Consider the following 24,779-nt stretch of genomic DNA (forward strand, 5'->3'; position numbering starts at 1 on the left):
CGGCCCCAGGTGCAGATTTCTATAAGCGGTCAATAAACGGTCTTAGGCGGCTATAATTCTTGACGTAGCAAGTAGTCTTTATTATAGACCATTGCTATACCACGGTTTGACTGGATTGCATTTTCAGTTAACGCAGTACAAGTTTAAAAGTAAAGAAAAATTATAACAATAACATATAAAAATACAGAAAGATAAAAGCATAGTAGGCCTAATTTAAAAGACTAGATGGTACGCGAGCATCATTTAAGACTGTTTTATAGCAATCCTCCCCAGATGATATTAAACATTAGTTTAAGGGTAGTTTTAGTCGGTTTTAATGTTGAAAATTCTTGATTTCACACACTCAGTTGGGTATTGTTTTATTTAGGAAATATCATATTTTTCTCCCCGACAAACATGGTCAATCCTCCCCGATGGAGGGGGTTTTGTGTGGCGGCAGCTGGCTCCCTGGCGCCACCACTGGAACATCATTTATAGTCATTTAATAAAGCATCTTGATCATCACCAAGCCCTTAGTAACTTCCAACATGGTTTCAGAGTAATTGTGCGAGACACAGCTGCTCACGACTGTCGTAGGTGGGAAGACAATGTAATGATAAAGTCTGCAAAATGTAACAACTTGTAACCAGGTTTGGGTAGTGTGAAGACAATTTTTTGGAAAATTTCCCGAGATTTTACACCGACGAGATGTCTCAAGTTTGTACTGCGCATGTGTGTTGCCCTGGAATTTAACTTACTAATCACAGTAAATTAATAATTAAATAGCACGCCCAACTATGCAATGACAATACTTGATTCCTTGAGATTTCTCAGGGTTTGCATGCGTGTATGAAAGCGTGTAATATTTCGGGAGTTTAAACCTGGTTGCAAGTTGTAACAATTGACGCAGATGTGAAAAGGGTATAATTCGCTGTTTTCCAGTGAGAACTGATATTAACATACTTTATTACAGCTTTTACAAAATATAATTTACCATCCGACTATGAAATGCAGTATTATGTCCTATACCAAAACATGAGGATGGAAAATAACTAACATAACAAAAAAATAGTATTAATAAATAATAAACATCTATTATTTTTATATATTTACACAAAGACAACAAGAAGAAAGATAAAACAGTATATTAAAAACTAAGATGGATTAAGTGTGGAATTTTACAGAGCATTTTGGGATGATGTTAAATACATGTTATGCAATTCACTAAATTATTGTTATGACCAAAATAAATTATCTAACACACAACGTTTAGGAATAATTAATTTATTATTTAAATGTGGAGAGCGAGAAAATTTTGAAAATTGGAGACCAATTACTTTAGTTAATGTAGACTATAAAATTATGGCACATGCCCTAACTAACCGAATGCATGAAATTATTGGATCAATAATAAATTTCGATCAAAAGGGTTATATAAAAGGAAGATTTGGAGGAGAAAATATAAGATTAGTGGAAGATTTATTAACTTATACAATAGATAAAAATATACCAGGTGCGATGATATTCCTTGACTTCGTCAAAGCCTTTGATTCAATAGACAGTGTTACTGCAGAGAGCATGTATTTATTTTATATTACTTTATTTCCTATTATTATAGAAGTTTCTGCCCTATGAATATTCATTTATTCTGTTACTTTCTTATTTGCATTCTCATTTACATATTATTTTCCAAGTGTGCACAGTGTGCTGTTTCTCCTTTGTTTTCCTTTGTCCTAATTTTCTTTTGTTCTGTTCAGTTGTTGTTTGCCTGTGCAAGGGTACAGGTCTGTGCAAGTGCACAGCAGCCATTATTTTTCTTTTACCAGCTCTAGCTCTACAGTTTATTATTTACACTTTATTACTATTGGATATCTCTGGGATTTTACTTTGTTTTGGAATTACTTTGCAAATGTTGACATTATTGTGGATGGTGCATATTAAAGGAAGTACTTTAAACATTAATTTTACTCTTTTAATTTCTGTATGTTGTGAGAGCTGCGTACATTAAAACAAGGAATCAACAGCAGCTGACCTAATTGGTAGATCCAATTAAAGTAAAAGAAAAATAATTATATAGTAATAATTATGGAGAAAAGAGAGAGAACGTTAACCGAGAAGGGTCTCGAATATAATCGTGATGTGAAGATTAGGGCCTTTACTAGTGAAAGGAGGCGGTTGCACAGACTTATAGACGCTGTGAGTGATGCCGTAGAACCAAATGAGGGTATCATAAGTGACATGGTAGATCAGGAGATAATACTGCGTGAAGTATACTCAGAGCTCTGTCCACTTTTGAATGTTGTTGAAAGAGAAGAATACACTAATATGTTGCAGTTGTCGCATAATGAAGTGACAAAAGATCTGCATCGACGAGGTCAAGTTACCGAAGCTGAGAATCTAGGTGTAGATACATCTGGTAATGTACAAGCTAGTGTGAAACCATGTCGTTCAGTGAAAAGTAATTCCTCTAGGCACTCAACACAACATTCTTCACATCACTCTCATTCATCAAGACATTCGTTTCGGAGGAGGGAACACTTAAGAGTTCTCGAAGAAGCCAAAAGGGCAGAATTGAAAGCTGAATTAGAATTTAGTGGAATGGAACACAAACTTAAAGAACATAAACTTAAGGTTAAACGTGAAGCGGCAGAACATAAATTTAAGGTTGAACGTGAAGCGGCAGAACATAAATTTAAGATGGAGGAGAAGATGTTAGAAATTGAGTTTGAGACTACTTTGATTGAGCAACAGAAGGAGTTAGCAAAGATGGAAGCTAGAATAGATGTCTTGCGTGAGGAGGATGTAGTGAGTGATGACTCACAGGCATTGCTAAGTGGCGATGACGATGATTACATTCCTCTTGGGTTGCAGAAATTCCTTGATGATCTACCAAAGGCGGTTGGTGAACCAACAGCAGTTGTGGCAAGATCTAAATCTGTTGCAGAATCAGCTCAATTTACTATTCCTTCCTCAAATGTATCTACAACCACGAGTGTGACTGTACGTACCTCTGCCACTTCTACTTATATTGCAAAGTCGGCAATAGACACTTCCACCCATATTATTTCCACTAACATTAACCAACCATTATCATTTGCAGATGTACGCAACACTACTGTTACCAAGGTCCCAAATATTAATGCTTCTAGTACAATGCCTGCAACTAACTTTACTATTAATTCAACAGCTTCTCAGGCGTACACAGTTCCTGCAAGTTCAATTTATGCTAATGTACCATCACTGTACGTTCCAATTTACACCTCTACCTACGTGCCTGTGTGTGCGACGTCAATTACGTTACTAGTGCGTCGTCAGTTGGTGTACCTGTGAATTACTTACCAGTTTGTACAGCATCAGTGAGTATACATCCCACGTCAAATTACGTTCCAATTTGTGCGTCGTCAGAAGTACCTAGTACTTACGTGCCATTTAGTGCAGCACCAGTGAATGTACCAATGACTTACCTTCCTGTTCTGGTGTGTGTGTCATCTGGCAGTAGGCCTACACCTTTGACGCATCTATATACTTCATCAATTAACACAACTTCTATATCATCATCTAAGAGTGTACCTGTAGTATCTATTCAGTCGTCTACTGTAGGTGTGCCTGCAGCTGATGTGCGACCAGATCAAGTATCCATTTATGACACTAACATTTTACGTCAACTTACCGATTCATTTAAGCTACCGCCTGTTGTAGTGGAGAAATTTGATGGAAACCCACTGAAGTTTCCTACGTGGGAAGCAGCATTCTCTTCCTTGATATAATGTAAGGTGGTCTCAGTTAATGAAAAATTGTATCTGCTAAGACAACATCTGGATGGTAAACCAAAAAGTTTGGTGGAGAACTACTTGTTACTTGGAACGGAAAATGCGTACTTGAAGGCTAGGCAAGAGTTGCGCAATAGGTATGGTCACAGCTCCGTTTTAGCACAGGCATTCCTGAAGAAGTTGGATTCCTGGCCCAAGATTAATGGAAGAGATCACGTAGGGTTACGCGACTTTTCTGACTACATAAATGAAATTGTAACTGCTCAGGCCACAATCCCAGATTTAGGCATACTTAACTACTCTGCGGAGAATTGCAAGATTCTTAATAAGTTGCCAGTTTACATTGAGACCAAATGGAGAGGGATAGTGGCTTCGTGTCAAAAGAATCAAATAAGTCCATCCTTTGCGCAATTTGCTGTCTTTTTGACAAATAAGGCAGAAGAAGCTAATCTTCCTATGCTGGAAGCTACGAGACAGATGAAGGATTCTTCTCGTTATGCAAAGGAGGACCACAAACCAAGAAAATCCAGCCATTTGACTTTGAAAACAGATGTATCGACGGAAACTGAGAACATCAAAACAGACCAAAAGAAGAGTGAGGCACCTACTACATGTCCCTTTTGTAAGTCCTCGCATTCATTAGACAAATGTGATTCCTTTAAGGTTCAGCCAGTGCATACAAAGAAGAAATTTATCTTTGCATCCAAATTATGCTTTAGGTGTGGTGCTGGTGGTCATTTTGCAGCGCACTGCAAGACTGAGGTGAAATGCCATCACTGTAATAGCAAAGGACATATATCCTGTCTTCACTTCGACAAGCTAGCGAGTGTGGATGGCAAATGCACTGTGGTATGCGGAGATGAAACCGTATGCAATGATAACTCTATGATTTTACCGGTATGGGTTAGAGGTAGAGGTAGTATATCCGAAAGACTGGTTTACTGTATCTTAGACTCACAAAGCAATACCTGCTTCATTAAAGAAGATATGGTTGGTAAACTGGGTGTGAAATCTCATCCCGCACAACTTAAACTTTCTACCATGCATGCTTCATGTTCCTTAATAGATTGTATGAGGGTAGCGGATCTCGAAATAGTAAGCTTTGACAGGAAAGAAGTAAATCCTCTACCAGCCGTCTACACGAGAGACAGCATACCAGCTAAAAGGTTGCAGATACCGACACCAGAGGTAGCGAGCAAGTGGGATCACCTAAAAAAAATTGCTGATAAAATTGTTCCTCATATGCAAGATGTTCCAGTTGCCTTGTTGATAGGAAATAATGTGCCCTGTGTACTACGACCTCGGAACATTATTGCTGGTGAAGAAAACCATCCATATGCTCAACAATCTATACTTGGCTGGGGAATAATTGGCACCATTTGTAAACCGGAGGATGTTACGTCTCATCGTTTGGTCTCCTACATTACTAACACGGTTAAACACAAAGAAATATTACCAATTCACATTAAAGAAATGATGGAAGTTGATTTTTCAGATAGAGGTGTTGGCGTTTCCATGTCAGTTGACGAAAGACGGTTTCTGAATATCCTAAGTGATAATATTCGTCAGAGAAGTGACGGACATTACGAGATGCCATTACCACTCCGTTCACCAAATGTAAATCTTCCTGATAATAAACCATTGGCTGTTAAACGATTCAACGGTCTGAGGAAACGATTTACAAAGCAACCAGAGTTCATGAGAGATTATTTAGGTTTCATGAAGGATGTACTGGCTGATGAAGTTCCTAAAGACACAAAGCCTGTTATCGGAAGAATAAACTATGTACCACACACGGGAATATATCACCCAAAAAAACCTGGTTAAATAAGAGTGGTATTTGATTGTTCTGCCATATATTAAGGTACATCATTGAATGAACGTTTGTTGCCCGGTCCGAACCAAATTAACAGTCTACTTGGAATTTTGCTGAGGTTTAGACAGGAAAACGTCGCAATAATGGCTGACATCAAGGTGATGTTTCATCAATTCTTTGTTGCTAATGCGGATAGAGATCTGCTGCGGTTCCTGTGGTTTAAAGACAATAATCCAAGCAATGAAGTAATTGAATATAGAATGATGGTTCATCTGTTCGGAGCAACTAGTTCGCCAGGTTGCTCTAATTTTGGTTTGAAGAGAGCAGCTGAAGATGGAGAAAAATTCTATGGAAAAGAAGCAGCAAACTTCATAAAGAATGACTTCTACGTCGATGATGGTTTAAAGTCCCTGTCTACAGCTGATGAAGCAATAAGCTTAATACAAAATAGTACAGGTATATGTGCTAAAGCCGGTTTGAGACTGCATAAATGGATCTCAAATGATAGGAAAGTTCTCAGCTGTATTCCAGAAGGACAACGAGGCAAGTCATTATATAACATCAATGTGAAGTCTGACACTCTACCTATTGAAAGAGTGTTAGGCGTATCGTGGTGCATCGAAAGTGATGAGTTCAAATTTAGGGTGCAACTAAATGATTATCTCCCTACCAGACGAAATGTTCTCAAGACCGTATGCTCCATTTACGATCCGTTAGGATTTATCGCTCCTGTCCTTATTGTTGCAAAGATGGTTCTGCAAAGTGTCTGTGCACAGAATCTTGATTGGGACGATCCTTTGGGTCCCGAAGAGCAGAGCAAATGGGAGAGATGGTGCGAAGACATTAAGAACTTAAATACACTAAGCATACCACGTTGTTATAAACCAATCAATTTTAAAGCAGTGACCGCAGAATGTCATCATTTTTCAGATGCAAGTGAAGCTGCGTACGGTCAATGCTCATACTTGCGATTAATTGATGGAGATGGGAAGGCAGCCGTCTCCTTTTTGCTTGGCAAGGCCAGGGTAACTCCTGCTAATAAGAAGATTACGATACCTCGCCTTGAGTTGAACGCAGCAGTGGTATCAGCTCGAGTCAGTCATATTCTGAAGAATGAGATGGATATTAAAGTACCAATAACGGATTACTTTTGGACCGATAGTAAAGTTGTACTAGGGTACATACAGAATGTAGCTACACGGTATCAAATGTTTGTTGGTAATCGAGTGCAACAAATTCATGACCAAACTGATGTTGATGATTGGCACTACATCAATTCTTTAGATAACCCAAGTGATGAGGCAAGCCGAGGGCTGACAACTCTCAAATTTCTCACAACTTCAAAGTGGATCGGTGTACCGGATTTTCTGAAGCAGGATGGTGAATTAAAATGTTTGAGACAAAATGCCGTCGACGAGGAAGCAACAAAACTTGTTTCCACAGAATTTAAACGCTCGTTTGCTGTCACAGCTGTAATTACAAGTAAGAATGATGTGATTGGTAGAATAATTAAGAAGTTCTCCAAATGGAAAATGGTAAAGATAGTGATTGCTCGACTTTTAAACCTTAAGACAAGATTAATTACTGCAGCAAAAATCAAACTTAAAACCTATGGCATCATGAACAAGTTATCTGGAGACTTCATACCGACTGTTGATGATTTGCAGGTAGCAGAGACAATAATCATTCGTTCTGTACAATGTGAACATTACTTACCTGAATTTAATGTTTTGCAAAACTTTAAAGATGACTTACCGGACCGAGATGTGGCTAAAAGCAAGAAATTTGCACTCAAGAATTCCCGTTTGTGTAAATTACATCCAATTCTAGATGAATCTGGAATTCTGAGAGTTGGCGGTCGAATACATTATTCGTCTATGCCTATGGAAATAAAACATCCTATAATCATACCAAAATACTCACCTTTAATGACTCTTCTTGTTGATCACCACCACAAGAAAGTAAACCATATGGGCAGAAGTGCCACGTTAAACAGTCTAAGACAAGGTGGTTTCTGGTTGATTGGCGCAGTATCCGCTGTCTCACAATACTTACGAAAATGTGTGACATGTAGACGATCCAGAGGTCAACTAGGTGCCCAAAAAATGGCCGACTTACCTATTGATAGACTGTCGGAATCGCCTCCATTTACATATTATGGAGTTGATTTATTTGGCCCATTTATTATCAAAGAGAGAAGGAGTCGAGTCAAGAGATATGGTGTAATATTTACTTGTATGGCGTCTCGGGCTATACATCTTGAATCAGTCAACTCACTAGAAACAAATTCATTCATAAACGCCTTACGACGTTTCTTAAGCATAAGAGGTCCAGTATACCAGATGCGATCGGACCAGGGAACAAATTTTGTTGGGGCGATCAACGAGTTCTCTAAAGTGCAAAACTTTCTACGTGACCAGCAATGTAGATGGATACTTAATGTTCCCTCAGCAAGTCACATGGGAGGCGTATGGGAGCGTCAAATAAGGACTGTGCGCAGTGCGTTGACACCATTATTGAATAGCTGTGGAGATCATCTGTGTGACGAAACTTTTCGCACATTTTTGTGTGAGGTACAGAGTATTGTAAATTCTCGTCCGTTAACTGTAAACAATCTTTCAGATCCTACAGCTCCAGAAGCACTCACACCGAATCACTTATTGACAATGAAGTCAAATATTCTGTTACCACCACCAGGCGAATTCCAGGCAAGTGATATATATTGCCGAAGGAGATGGCCAATCAGTTTTGGCATCGGTGGCGTAACGAGTATCTCACCACTCTTCAAACCAGACAAACGTGGAACGTCACTAGAAGGAATTTTTGTGTAGGTGACATAGTTATCATCAAGGATGAAAATGCACCACACAATGATTGGAAGCTTGGTCGAATTGTGGAAGTGATGAAGAGCAAGGATGATCTCGTAAGGAAGGTCAAACTTCGTCATCAGAGTGGTCATTACGAACGACCTATTCACAAGTTGATATTGTTAGTGGCTAGTGATTCTTGAAGTGGTCCAATCCCAGTCAGGGAGCCAACCGTTTGATGCGTATTGAGAAAATGGAATCAAGAAATTTGTTTATTTTCATATGAACGTTTTGCTTGGATATGCATTAGAACTTTTGAGTGTACTTTTATGTTATGTTTCAACAAGAACTTTTATATTTAATTTACAAGGACTTCAATGTTAATGTAATTACTTTACGTCCTTGAGGGAGCCATGTTACTGCAGAGAGCATGTATTTATTTTATATTACTTTATTTCCTATTATTATAGAAGTTTCTGCCCTATGAATATTCATTTATTCTGTTACTTTCTTATTTGCATTCTCATTTACATATTATTTTCCAAGTGTGCACAGTGTTCTGTTTCTCCTTTGTTTTCCTTTGTCCTAATTTTTTTTTGTTCTGTTCAGTTGTTATTTGCCTGTGCAAGGGTACAGGTCTGTGCAAGTGCACAGCAGCCATTATTTTTCTTTTACCAGCTCTAGCTCTACAGTTTATTATTTATACTTTATTACTATTGGATATCTCTGGGATTTTACTTTGTTTTGGAATTACTTTGCAAATGTTGACATTATTGTGGATGGTGCATATTAAAGGAAGTACTTTAAACATTAATTTTACTCTTTTAATTTCTGTATGTTGTGAGAGCTGCATACATTAAAACAAGGAATCAACAGCAGCTGACCTAATTGGTAGATCCAATTAAAGACAGAAACCTAATGATCAAAGTTCTGGAAAAATTTAGATTTGGTAAATTGTTCATAAATGGATACAAATAATTTACACAGATACAATGTGTAAAATAACTAATAATGGTTGGATATCCAAAACTTTTAAAATGAACTGTGGAGTAAGACAGGGCTGCCCATTGTCCGCATTGTTATTTATTTGAGTTGCCGAAATCATGGCAATTAACATACGAGAAAATCGACACTGCAAAGGTATTAAACTACCAAGCACAGAAAACAATGATAATATAGTAAAAATTGCACAATTGGCAGATGATACTGTAATTTTCACAAGTGAAGGACGCAGTTTAGAATTTTTTTTTTAATGAAATACAAACGTTTTGTAACTTATCAGGTCTAAAATTGAATAAAAAAAAAACAAAAGGCATTTGGATTGGTTCAAGTAGATTTAGTAACTCCATTCCGTTCAATATTTCATGGACGAAGGAACCAATAAAATTTCTTGGCTATAATACCAATTATTGTGAAAAAAAAAATTGGGATGACAAAATTATTAACTCAAAAAATACATTAAAATTATGGGAAAAAAGATATTTATCCTTTCTTGGGAAAATAACAATTATTAAAACACTGGCTATATCCAAACTTATATACAATGCCAGTATTATAGATGTACCCACACATATTTTTCCTCTAGTTGAAAAAGAAATTTTTCATTTCCTATGGGGAGGAAAAAAAGAAAAAAATTAAAAGAAAAACGCTTATCAATAAAATTGAAGACGGTGGTCTCAACATGGTAGATTTTAATGTTTTAGCTAAGTCTTTAAAACTGAGTTGGATCAAGAGGCTATTAAGCCCTGACCCTGGGAAATGGAAATTCATTCCGAAATACTATATGTATCCATTTGAATGTACAGTTAAATTACTAAAATGAATAAAGAAAACCATACTATTTTAAAAGACATGCCAATATTTTATCTACAATTATTAAATGTGGCTGTGATTCTAAACAATATTATAAGTTCAGAACCACTAACTGCAAATGAAATCAAATCTCAACAGCTGTGGGAAAATAAATATATAACTCTGCAAGGTAATTCAATGTACCTTAGCAATTGGTTAAATTCGGGATTCCGAACAATAAATGATATCATTATTAATAATGAACTAATAACATACCAAGAGTTGCTTCCCAAGTTGATTCATAAAGAAAATGGTTTCATAGAATATTTCTCAATTATCAATGCTATACCAAATAAATGGAAACAAATAGTAACATCACCAATTGTTGAAAATGTAAATGATAAATATGTAGATATAAGTTTATTTTATAAGAAAAACAAATCTTCAATATTTTATAGACACATTGTTAATAAATCAAGCAAGCAAAGTGGGAATTTGAATTAGGTGTTGAGTTAAATTGGCATAAAATATGGTTTAATAAAGTTGTTAGCTCTAAACATATAGTTAAAGTTTGCCAATTTAATTTCAAGCTGTTGCACAGAATTTTAGCATGTAGTGCAAAGCTGAAATTATGGAAGTTAGTGGAAACTGACATATGCCAAAAATGTAAAACTGAAATAGAAAATGAACAAGAAATATTTCTTACAAAAAACGCTGCTCGCTTATTGACGTAACAGTTTTAAAGATATATTGTCCCTCTGAAAAATATTTTTTATGTCAAATTTGTTTTTGAATGTGTCATTTTATTGTCACATATTAGTTATTTTACCTGAAAAAATGTAATTAAAAGCAAAAAATACTTCAATTGTCTGTCAGACAATGTGATTTTTGAGTTATAATTAAACGTTTCTTTTCTCTTTCTATAATGTGAATTTTGTTACAGAAGTGAATAACTTTGATATGAAACAGACCCAATTTAGTTTATTTTATTGCTAAGGTCAAGTCTGGGGGTCACTTCATCATGCCTTAGATACATCAAGGTCGTGTTCGTACAGTGGTTAAAATAAGCGCTTAATTTCACCCATGCCTCGGGTTATAAATTGAGCGTTGTTCGTACTTGAAATATTTAACCGCTTAAATGCTTAATCGACGAATCACAAACCGGAAATTACGTTTTAAGGTCAGTTGTCTTTACAACCTACGACCCCATGTTGCATATTTTTTACTCGCGATCTTTCTTTACAATAACAATTACTTGCTACCTTTTACACTGCTTATCCTTGCGACAAACCTTATGCCTCTTAACGCCGATAATTCTGCCGAAATATGCCTTCTCCTGACGACCATTATTTTACTCCTTTACGAAGAATTTGAGCCCAATGTTACACGAAACACCACCGACCAGCTAGGCCTACTAAGCGGTCTACACCAACAAGGACAGCACCAGCTGACGATCGCTCTCGAAGCGTGTATAGCAGAGCTTCGTAGGAGAAATGACGGGCCTAGGCAGCGAACGTTTGTCAAAATTTGACACATTGCCTCTATCGGAGATTTATTATCCTCGAAGGCCGAGTATAATTGGATTATCGCTGAAATAACCTGCAAATTTGGTGAACATTTTGCCTCGAATTTTTTGTAGCCTGAGGCAAAAGTTAATTGGGTCACGCGAACAGAAATCGGGAATAAGCTGGTATTTTCAACCCCTACGAACAGGCCCCTAGTGTGAAGTATCATATTACAAACAAAAACTTTCATGGACTGTTTTGATAATAATTCAATGATTATCTGACAGCGAAATACAGTATTTTCATGGGACTCATAAATACCAGAAATGCAGCTGCTACCTATATAAATTATAGTGGAGTTTCCATTTTAACAAAAATGTCAAAGTGTAGTACTATACTGCTGCTTGATTTCATCTAATTAATGAGTCATCTCGTGTGACGTAGCGGGCTAGAGCAGCAGCGTGAAAACATATGATATTTCTTTGTAAAACAATTCAACCAGTCTGGAGAAAGTTTGATTTAATGATTGTAACGTGTTTCCCTGCCAACGAAACACGCCATCAATTTTCCAGTTGGATAAACATTGTTACAGGGAATACTAACAGCCTCATAAATGAACTTATTTCTATTTTCTGTTTTTGTATTTATAAGTCAGGTTTTAATACCTATAATAATTTATTAAAGGAAGAAAATGTTTCACAAACAATATGGAACGTATACAAAATGGAACTTTCCAATTTAATAAAATATGAACACGCATGTAACTTTATCAAAGCTGAAAAAAAAATGGGCTAACGTAAAAGAAAAACTGATAGACTATTTTAGTACGTTTTGATAGTGATAAATATATATCTATGCTCCTCCGTAATACGACGAGGATGAAAAAGATTCGCTACCCAATCGAAGATGAAAATTACAATAAAAACCCCAGTGGTCTAAAGGTTAAGACAAATCTGCATATCAAGCAAACTGTTCCGGTTTAGAATTTCGATTTTAGCGACTTTTCCATCTTTATCGTTTTGAATTTTTCTGTGCTTGTGATGAGTATATGTATAATATGTATATATTTAATTGAATTGAAATACTGTACAAATATTTTAATATTGATGTATAATTAATTAATTATTTTATATATTTAAATTACTTTTTTTAAATGTAAAATAATGAATTCAATGTTTTTATTACAATTACTTTTAACATTGTAAGATATAAACGAGAGGAAAAAATATGTTTAAAAAATATAATTTTTATAACAGAGTATGATAATAAAAGTGGGACGAACCCACACAAGACAAAAAAAAACAAACTAATATAATAACAAGATTCTGTTTTTTTTACTGCATGTTTCAAACATTCATTTTACAGTGAGCACTAATATTTTTTGTGATGATCCTCTGCAATTGTGTTTAAATTGCTTGCTTTTAAAATTATTGAAAACAAAATAGACACTGAAATATATAAGAATACAGTATGCCTATTAACTTTATCTTCTAATATAAATGCTAGGTGCTGTACCTATCTATTTATAGATTTGTGTATACTGCATTGTATTATATTACTGTATTATCTTTTTGATTGCTGAACTTCAAATCATTATAAGGCCAAAAAAAAAAAATAGTTTGTTTGCTGTCATCCGCCGCCCCTAATTTCGGCAAAAATTTGGGGCGGAAATAAGAAAAAGTTTTTTTTTTACGTTGAGGGCGCTTTAAAAAAAAGTTTTTTTAATGATTTTTTTTGGCCGAAAAGGTGTAAAAATCGAGTGTGCGAGGATAAAACAATAAAAATAATAACGTAGCGTATATTTCGGTGTATAATCGCACTTTTGACACGCAAATTTAACCTCTAAATTAAGGGTGCGTCTTATACACCGAACATAAATGCCTCAACACACAGATATCGCCACCTCGTTGGCTAGGCCTGGGCTTTTTAAGGTAAGGCCTAGGCCTATTAGTATTACTAAAGTCTAAAGAGTAGGCCTAGCCTAGCTACGTGTACTAGCGTAACAGCAACCTGCTAGTTTTCAAGGCATTTTAGCGTGATTTTGTACTAAATATGATGAAAAGATTTGTTCATTATGGAGCTGTTTTAGGCGCTCCGATAAAATTTCATTTTAAAACGACGTTTACGATTGGAATAGTATTATAGTTATACGCACGACCGTCGTACCCCCAGCGCGAGCGAGCCCTTCTTGGCAACCACATTGTGTACACAGTATTCGACTAGTATATTCTCCAGTTGATTATAGCATAGACCTAGCGTACACACTTCTAGGATACATAGATACTAATCGAATACGATTGTCCGTGAAAACGTGCGCCTCTCGATAAAAGGATCGAGCGAGGCTAGCCCACACACACGTGCGGTCATGCACTCGATGTTGCGGATGCTAAACTCATTCATAACAAGTTAGAAAGAACTGACGGAATATGGGGGACTTCCCTTCTTGTTGAGGCTGGGCGCGGCCGTCTTATACATCGACGATATACAAAATACCGATATTTTACTCTCAGTACACAGGTGCGACTTATACACCGAAATATACGGTACACTAACTTCTAAAAATTAAAATATTTAATTAGGCCTGCTAACAACGACACGGGGCCTAACGCGCCCAAAACAGAATTAAAGTGTGAAACAAATTATGAATAGATGTTTGAGCTCGTTGTTTTATTCAGTGTGTTTTGTTACTCTCAAATTCGCGAGCAATTAACAGAGAAATTAACATTAAAAAAAAAACCAAAAAAAATATGCCCCCCCCTACCAAAAAAAAAAAACTTGACAGCAAACAAACAATTTTTTTTTTTAGGCCTAAGATGGAGATAAAATAAGAACGGCTAGTGACAACTAAATTGCACTATTTTTGACATACATTCATTGGGCATTAATTTACATTGTAGTAGTTTATCATCCTTGTAAGTAATTTTTTTAAAACTAATATAGCTCAGTTATTTACATTTATTATTCTTTTTAATAGATTTGATGACATGATTATGGATGAATTAGAGGGATCAGCAAATGGTAAGAAAGAATTTCAATACATTATTTTCCTGTGTGTTGGACATCGTGACTTCACTTTGTGTTGATTCGCGACAAGTCAACTAATCAAAGGACAAGAATCCAAAATCATTCAACCGTGATCACTCACTGACTCTCTTTTCCCAGATTTTTTTGGTGCTTAGACCTATCACTTAATCGAGTTTACAAAATATAAAAAATGTCAGCGGTAGATAATAAGCTTTCTGACATAAAATATTCATTTGATCCATTAAAATTCATTCAGTTAATTTTAATTTCATTTGGAAATATAATAAATTTTTTTATTGCATTTAAAAACCATTAAATTTGTTTGCAACACAAGATATTTACAAACTAGAATTGAATTAGTCACTTTGACAAATTAAATCTATATACAGCGTAGCTACATACTGTATATTCTATTTTTTGGTTATAGTCCAGATCCCTATGTCAAAAAAAGTGCCTTCGTGTGCAGAAAAAGTGGGGAAAGTGTAAACATTGTGTTTTATGAATATTTGAATCATGCTGGTTATAAAAACCCATGTGAATGGATCTGAAGTCAAGTGTGTTGAGCATGCAATTAAGTTACTAGGTGTCAATCTTGACCGTAAATTGTCGTGGCAGACGCATGTTGACTGTTTAATCAAGCGCGTTGTACCAAGGTTGTTTTTTCTTAAGCAACTCAAGAGGTCTGGCCTAGATCTGGAACTGCTCCGATACTATCAAGCAGTGATACGACCAGTTCTCGAATATGCCTGTGCTGTTTGGTCCCCGAGTTTATCCAAAGCACAATCTGACCAAATCGAACATGTCCAAAGAAGAGCGTGTAACATAATATGCCCCGATGGTACCTCGTATGCTGATACCCGCAGATACCTTAACATCATCACTCTATCTGAACGCCGCGAGAAGTTGTCAAGAAAATTCTTTGATAAAATGAAAAAAGAAGATCATATATTACACTCTCTCTTACCTAAACCTCCCACACACAACCATCAGCTCCGACGCGTTAGATCGTTCACCCTCCCCAAAGTCCGGACACAACGCACAAAAAACTTCATTACTTTCCACGGAGTTTTCAATGATTGGTGAATGATCAGTAACTGAGTTATGATAAGCAAATTGTGAACCCCTATTGGTTTGTGTTACTGGATGTACTATGATGGCCATTGAAAGACTGATTTGTGGACTATGATTTATTTTAGTATTACTTGTTTGGACTGTGTTATATTATGTGTTTACATATTTACTATTATATTTATGTCAACTTCATCACTGCTTACTTGATGCAATAAAGGAAATAAATAAATAAATAAAATGTTGTCAAATTTCTAAAATTCATCTTTACCTCTGACCTCAATTTGATAGTTTTGACCCATTGAAAACAAAATGATCATATCTTTGCAACGCTTACATTAAATGAAATAATTTTAGTGTCAAATTATTTGGGAGATGCATATTAATATTCGTTCTAATGAAAAAGTTTGTCCAAAAATGGCTGGAAGTATGATTTTTGGCATATTTGACCTTTGACCTACATATCATATAACTCCATAACTAATAGTTGGATAAACTTTAAATAGGGTTCAAATTAATCTGAAGGTATATGTTTCTATTCAGTCTAATAAGAACTTTTACAAGAAAATGACCCGAAATATTTTTATTGACCTTTAGTAGTACATAGTAGTACATATTTCTATAATCTCAAAAACTATTGGCCGTAAAATGGTTGTTTTTGTGAAATGGTTCGAACAATTTACATTTATATGTTGTATAATAACAACATTTTATAGAAATGTAAAAGAATTCTATTTATGATCACTAACTTTATAATTTATTAACATCACTAGCATTTGTTATAATATTAAAATGTGTTATATTTGCTGATTTTAAGCACTTCACATGAATTTATCAGAATTATGTGTATTTAATATAAAGTTTATTTTTTTTTTATATAAAGAAAATTTAATTGTCTATCAAATAAGACTATTTTCAAATTATTATGGCTAAAACTTAATTAGATACAGGCAAAAAAGTGTATTTTTACTTGTGTGAACAGCGCCCTCAATCTTCATTTTTTTCCAAAAAATACCACATTTTTATGTGTTTTCCTGAACTTAACAGGTTATAACTTTGTTTTAAAGACTTTTTACAGTAACCTGTAATTTACATACCTCTTTCATAACGTACTAGGTCAGTTTCTGAAAAAATTGAGAAAAATATTCCAATAGCTTGATATTTTTGTTGAGGTGTGTATGATACACACAAAAAAAAAAATATTTTAATTTTGAGCTAAAAGTCCATCTTTTTGGTTTAATAAAAGCTATCTAGCAGATATTAATACACAAAATTCATATTTTATTGGATAGATATTATGATTATCTTTCCAATAAAATATGCTGTTTGTGTAAGAATGGCTGTACAAGATTGTTTGTACTGGACCAAAAAGATGGATTTTTAGCACAAAATCAAAATCTCTTTTAGCATGCACCATGCACCTCAGGAAAAATATCAAGCTATAAAAATATTGTTTTCATTTTATCTCAGAAACTTACTTAGTACAGTATATGGTAGAAGGTGTATGTAAGTTACACGTCACTGACAACAAATCTTTTAAAAAGTTACAACCAGCTAAGTTTATGAAACCACATAAAAATGTGGTATTTTTGGGGAAAAAATGAAGATTGAGGGCGCTGTTCACATAAGTAAAAATACACTTTTTTGCCTGTATCTAATTAAGTTTTAGCCATAATAATTTGAAAATAGTCTTATTTGATAGATAATTAAATTTTCTTTATATAAAAAAAAAAAAACTTTATATTAAATACACATATTTTCTGATAAATTCATGTGAAGTGCTTAAAATCAGCAAATATGACACATTTTAATATTATAACAAATGCTAGTGATGTTAATAAATTACAAAGTTAGTGATCATAAATAAAATTCTTTTACATTTCTATAAAATGTTGTTATTATACAACATATAAATGTAAATTTTTCACAAAAACAACCATTTTACGGCCAATAGTTTTTGAGATTATAGAAATGTGTACTAGCAGTACAGGTCAAAGGTCAATAAAAATATTTCGGGTCATTTTCTTGAAAAAGTTCTTATTAGACTGAATAGAAACATATACCTTCAGATTAATTTGAACCCTATTTAAAGTTTATCCAACTATTAGTTACGGAGTTATGATATGTAGGTCAAAGGTCAAATATGCCAAAAATCATACTTCCAGCCATTTTTTGACAAACTTTTTCATTAGAACGAATATTAATATGCATCTCCCAAATAATTTGACACTAAAATTATTTCATTTAATGTAAGCGTTGCAAAGATATGATCATTTTGTTTTCAATGGGTCAAAACTATCAAATTGAGGTCAGAGGTAAAGATGAATTTTAGAAATTTGACAACATGGGTTTTTATAACCAGCATGATTCAAATATTCATAAAACACAATGTTTACACTTTCCCCATGATCTGCACACGAAAATACATAGGGATCTGGACTATTATGATGACGTTATCAAAATCAAACATGAAGATGGCAATTTCAGAAGATATTGATTTGAGCAAAAAGATATAGGATTTGGAAAACAAATTGACATGCAGAAGTGCAGTGCACGCTTTTTAAAATTTGTATAAATTTGACAAAAGCGATAAAAACTTTTAAAATTGAACTGGCCATTTGATCACAACATCCGAAAGGCACAATTTCTATATGATTCATTACATTTCAGCAGCCAGGGCTAGGCCGATAATAATTTTTTCCACCGAAAAAATAGGGGGAGGGGGTTGGGGCAGGGTTGCGCCTGACTTTGTATTGTTTAAATTCTGAATACAGTTTGTGTCTGATCTTTGTCATTTTCTTGGTATATTTACTTAACTTCTAATACTACCTACTTTCTTTTGAGCAAGTTGATGTACAAATAATTACTGTTTATGAGTTGAATGGTGAGGATATTTCATGAGTTGAAAAATTAAATAGAGCAGTCAATTTTTCAACGAATGAAATATTCCATTCAAACAAATACAAAACATTAACTAGAATTTAATTCATCACTTTGACGAATTATAGGTGATCATTTTTAATTTTACTATTTAATTTTTAAAAAAGGCATGAAAAAATCCTATTTCTTAAATTCAGGTAGCCAAATGATGATGTCATACCATTTTGTACTATCCAATGTGTACATGAATTCATATCTACAACTCATTGACTTCCATAATATTTAAAAAAAATATGGGGTTACTGTGCATTCTGTAAATTGAGTTCTTTTTTTTAAATGCCTTATTTTCAACCATTTTCAGCACTTCTGTGCAATTAATGTGCGCATTAATCCAACCTAAAAGTTGGAATTAACTCAAATTTGGTGAATATACTATTGATGGCGAGTAGAATGCGATTTGTACAAAAATACATATTTTTTACACTTTCTAAGTAACGTACGGGCAAAAACATGTTTTTGCGCTCGCCATTTTTTGAAACACGCAAATGATCTAATTCATGCTTTAAATTGATAAAAACGTAATTCTGAACTTTTTTAATTGTTAATGTGCGATTTCACATGCATGACCTTGGAACGCGTAAGTTTTTATTTGCTAATATTTTTACCCTGGACCTGAAGTTTACATATAGTGAATTTGATTGATATGTTATTTTAGAGTTATATGATTGATAGTGTGATTTCACAAAAGGCCTATAATAAATGACGTCATGGATGAGTGATCATGCTGAAAAGCTTATTAGGATTAAGTTAAAATAGTTTACAGAGAGAAATAAAGAAGAATAATAAGAATAAAGATTTCATACATAAAAATAGGTGATCATTTTATTCTAAATGATTATTTAATGATAATAATAATAAAGATTTTATACAATAACAATAGGTGATCATTTTATTCTAAATGATCACCTAATAATTTGTTTTATAAGTGTAACCCAGGTTTGTTTCCGCAACTTTATAATTAATCTTAACGAATAAATATAGCGCAAACGTAACTCAAATACAAAAACATCAGAACATAAATTTAAATGGAACAAAACACGGTTTATTCGACCAAACTAGAATAAAATAAAAATAAAACAAAAGAGAACGGAAAGTATGACTTATCTAAGGCGCCGATAAGGTAGCTACCGCTTCCAACGGCGACCTTGACCTCCGTCTTGCGTTTTTTGCCTTACGGTAGATGAATACAGTTGATTTATATAGCAGTCTATACAGATAATTTCGGTGTCCGAGAACCAGTGGTTCTTCGGTAGCCTATACAAAGAGTCAAAATACAGTATAATAATACAGTATACTGTCTAAAATAGTTTAACATTGAATGTACCATAAGTACATTATCAGCCTTACATGGCAATAGTCATAAAACGACTTCATAATGGCAATCGTTGTCTAAAAAATCACATAATGAAAAAGGAAAATAAAAACATTGTCTTAAAGAACAATAAATAAGTAAAAGAGGAAAATAACAATTTGCTGATCTATACAATGCCTATATGATATAATAGGTCTATCTTGAGCCTGCTTACCCTAACAGTAACAGACCAATCATGGAAACATTCCATTTGTAAAAATAGGTTTAAACATTAATAATACCGGTAATGTCACGTTAAGTTATATACTATACTGTAATGACTTCCATTAAAACAGCATTAACTGTAAATAATAACAACAGTAATAATAATATACTTATACAATAATGAACTTTAAATATAGAACAAAATAAATTGGTGTTCAAACACTCATCTATACAAAGAGCCAATATTCAAAATAAAACGAACAGTCTTCAATATGTACAATACAGTCGATCAAATATAGTTTTTTAGTGCAATATGCCAAACTAGCACAAACTTCCAATCAACGTGAACTTAAAACTTAGTTCGGTAATGTAAACTTCCAATCAACGCGAACTTAAAACTTAGTTCGGTAATGTAATTATACTGTAGTACAGTAAAACATATAGCTAGCTTTAAATAAAGTCATATATTTTAATTTGTAACACTTAGAAATGACCAGCACTTCAGATGGCATAATCAGGAAAAGAGAATGAAACATGGGAACATACCCTAATATTGGCCCAGTCACCTGACCAAGGCTAATCCCATTGGTCAATCCATGTTGCTGGGGAAAAAGCAAAGGGTAAACTGGCCCTTATTGGTCAGTGTCTATAGAAAAAACAGAAAGCTCTCATGCATTTAATACCACAAAAGATAAACAACTAATTAAAACTTGGGCTCAACAACAAAGGATAAAAAGATTAAAAATCTAATAAGGAAAACATGGTAAACCATGGCAGAGTTACATAAGACACCTACTTTTATTCAAGTTATCCATCGTAAATCATTGACGAATGCTAGGCCGGGAAGCTAGGCCATTAAAAAGGGCAGTGTTCCAACTTTAGACACGGAGTAGAACAGCTATAGACGACGCGCACAGAAAGCTGATTTATGAACGCGCTGTCAACAATGTCGCATCGCAACAATTCTCAAAATGTTTACAGAAAGCTGAACATGCATTAGAGCCATTCAATCACCATTACGTATCACTTTTTCATTAGATAGGGCTATATTCCAAATGACAATGATGCGTATTGACCAATCAAATGGCAAGAATACAATTGGGTGTTATAATTTCAAATATATACAGTTACATATTCAAATATATTGTATTGTTGAAATTACATCACATACATTATTCAAATCTTTTAGCCATGATGATGTCATCAATTGAATGAATGGGAATAATTAATTAACCAAAAACATCAATTCAAACACAATATCAATTGCGAATAGCCAATTATTAAAAGCTGTGGATGCTTTCTAGTCATAGTGTTAATTTCTGTCAAGATACAACTTTTGTTACATGGGAAGTACACTAAGATGGGGATCCATCCAAAAATGTCTCACATGTCTAGAATGGCACCTCTAGTAACCCTTTCACACTAAAAGCAAAACCTCGTAGTTGACGCCCCGCTGTTTTCGGATTTTAAAACAGCAGGGTTGAACATCTGATTATTCTCCGGAGAGCAAACTGCTGAAAGGTCCAACATCAAACTCCAGATATATTGAAAAATATTCTTTTTTCCAAACCAATAATTAGTAAAAACTAACCTTGACAGTTTCGCTGTCCTAATCGAACAGCTTCTTCAGAAATAATGACGATCTATCATCAAACAGACTGACCTCTAGAGGGCCTATTCTGTTTAATGACAGGGTCATACACGTGACTGAGTTGGTGGGTGCCCTCGTCTCTGTTGATGATTTGGTTTCCTCGTCTGCGGATCCAGATGGCTTCTCTGATGCGTCGGTTGTTTGTATCTGGTTCCCTGTCGATGATTTTAGGTTGTGTCCAGTCTATTATGTGATTTAGCTTGACGGCATGATCTGCTATAGCTGATTTGCTCAGTTCATTTTTTGATTCTCTATGTGATTGACGAGTGAAGTTCTTTCTCTGTTGGGTTATCTTTTCTGTTTCTTTTCTATGTTCTTTTAACCTTGTGCCAAAACAACGACCCGTTTCTCCAATGTAGGTGTGATCACAATTAGAACATGAGATTTCGTAGACGCAATTAGCCACTTTCAATTTGTCAACTTGGTCTTTTGGGTGGACAAGTAGTTGTCGTAATGAAGTGTGGGGTTTCATAGCTGTGTTGATGCCAAACACTTTACTAACTCGCTCCGAAAGTCCTGCTACATAAGGGACGACTACAAATCCTTTGCTTTCCATGGTGTTTTCTTTCTTCTTGGATGTTACTTTTTTATTTTCTTTCATTTTTTTCTTTACTTGGTTGAATGACCACTTGGGATAGCCACATCTGGAAAGGGCTGATGTTATATTGGCCTCTTCTGTATTACGATCTGCATCCATAGTGACAATGGAATTCATACGGTCAAATAGTGTTCTGATTATTCCCAGTTTTTGATGTACAGGATGGTGAGAATTAAAATGTAGGTACTGGTCCGTATGTGTCGGTTTTCTATATACTAAAAGTTTGACAGATCCATCTGGTTTTCTAATGATGAGAGAATCGAGGAAAGGGATCTTGTTTTCATATTCTTTCTCGTAGGTGAACTTTATGGTGCCAGCTGGGTCAGATGAATTGAGATGATGTGTGAGATTTTCAACTTGGTCTTGTTTAACAATTTCAAGAACGTCATCCACGTAGCGTTTCCATAACCGAGGTTTACATTGTAAGGGTGCTGACGCTATAGCTTTCTGTTCTAGAAATTCTAAATACAGGTTCGCTACAATGGGAGAGACTGGGCTCCCCATGGCTGCCCCAAATCTTTGTTGGTAAATAATCCCTCGAAATGTAAAATAGGTGGTAGTTAGGACGAACTTTAATAACTCCATGATGTCATCTATCTCCAATAGTGTTCTGTTTTTAAGGTCATTATCCTCTTGTAGTCGAGATGTTATGACGGTCAGGGAATCTTCTATTGGAATGTTGGTAAACAGAGAAACAACATCATTACATCATTACATGGGAATTGAAAATTTCATCCTCCTCTATCATGACTTCCGTAAGTTCTTGAGCTAAATGTTTTGAGTTGTTGATGTGATGTTGTGTGCTTCCTACTAAGGGGGAGAGAATATCAGCAACGGCTTTAGCGGTTTCATATGCTATGGATCCTGTATAGTCCACAATAGGTCTAACTTTTTTACCTTCTTTGTGTATCTTAGGTGTAGCGTAAATACGAGGGATGTTTTCTACCGTAGGAAATAGCAAGTAATACTGTCTGTTATTGATCTTATTCTGCTTTTTTAACCTAGTAAGAATGGATACCAACTCACTTTTATATCTGCGGGTAGGATCCTTTTTTAAAACTTCATAGGTTCTTTCATCTGCAAGCATCGTTTTTACAATCTGCTCATATTCTTCTTTGTCCATTATGACAGTGGTCTTTCCTTTATCGGCTGGTAAAATAAGAATAGGATCTTCTTTTTTAAGTTGAACAATGGCTTTGCGTTCTTCCTTCGTGATGTTAGGCTTCGGTGTTTTAGCACTACGGAGAATGTTAGCCATGCATGACCGGAGACTAGCTGTGTTGTTGCCTCTGATTTTGCTGCAGGCGTATTCGGTCGCTACAATGTAGTCGTCCACTGGTATTTTGCTTGGTGACGGTGCAAAATTTAAGCCTTTCGCTAACACGCTCGATTGTGAGTTTGTCAACTTGTACTTGGATAGATTTACGACCCATTTTTTAAGATATGCACTTCCTAAATTAGGATTACCATCAGAATTACTTTTTACTAATTATTGGTTTGGAAAAAAGAATATTTTTCAATATACTTATACCTACAAACCAGATGAACATTTTCAATCATCAAACTCCAGAGTTTTAAATATTATTATTATATTTTAAATATTTATACAAAATATATAGCGGGTTTAAAAAATGATAAGTAGTATCAATAAAACATTATATTACTTCTGAGACTTTTGAAAGTAATTATTAAATTAAAAATATTAATAATTAAAATGATTCTAATGATTGTCGGTATAAACAAACAAAATAGATTTTATTTTATAAACCCCGGTGTTGCTAGGTTGGTGCGAAAGGGATATCTCCGGAGTTTCTCAACGTTTTGAATTATCATAAACCCCGGGGTGTCTCAGGAGATCACTCCAGAGTTTTGGTGTGAAAGGGATATTATTTGGCTGGAAATGACTCTTCTCAGAATAGCGCACTCACAATTGGTAAAACGATCATAGCATATTTTTTCTGCTGGTAAACACATGCTATAGAATAACATAATTTGTGTTCAACGTCAAGGGATTCTTCTGCTAAGGCCTGAATAACATCGCTGTGAGTGTAACATCATTTGGGCTGGACCTGTTTCTATTGAATGTTCATTGTAAAAGTTCCCACTGCTGGTACATCAAAGTTTGCAGTTTTTCAGTCAAGCTACATACTGTACTCTTTTGCAAACTATATCTGGTAAAAAACTGTAGATTTAAAATGTAATCAGTTTTGTAGATCAGTTTTGTAGATTCTACAAAACTGAGAACATTTCACATCTTAGATTAGTGTGTAATTGATAAAAAGTTTTAGCTCCTCTTTATCACATCCCTTTTATC

At 34.7% G+C, this 24,779-nt stretch overlaps 2 protein-coding genes across 5 annotated transcripts in view; both read left to right on the forward strand.

The window, feature by feature from the left end:
• LOC140046567 (uncharacterized) overlaps positions 1-24,779 on the forward strand; it is a 131,451-nt gene that overhangs the window by 11,598 nt on the left and 95,074 nt on the right. For all 4 annotated transcript variants that reach the window (XM_072091261.1, XM_072091260.1, XM_072091262.1 and 1 more), the window contains exon 2: positions 14,643-14,686. In XM_072091261.1, the coding sequence (XP_071947362.1) occupies positions 14,653-14,686 (34 nt within the window). In that variant the 5' untranslated portion in view covers positions 14,643-14,652. The remainder of the gene's footprint in view (positions 1-14,642; positions 14,687-24,779) is intronic.
• Positions 5,709-8,396, forward strand: LOC140047540 (uncharacterized). The gene has a single exon (XM_072092583.1). The coding sequence runs from the start codon at positions 5,709-5,711 to the stop codon at positions 8,394-8,396; it is 2,688 nt and encodes an 895-aa protein (XP_071948684.1).

Source organism: Antedon mediterranea, chromosome 4 (assembly GCF_964355755.1).
Source record: "Antedon mediterranea chromosome 4, ecAntMedi1.1, whole genome shotgun sequence".
NCBI classification, from domain to species: Eukaryota; Metazoa; Echinodermata; class Crinoidea; order Comatulida; family Antedonidae; genus Antedon; species Antedon mediterranea.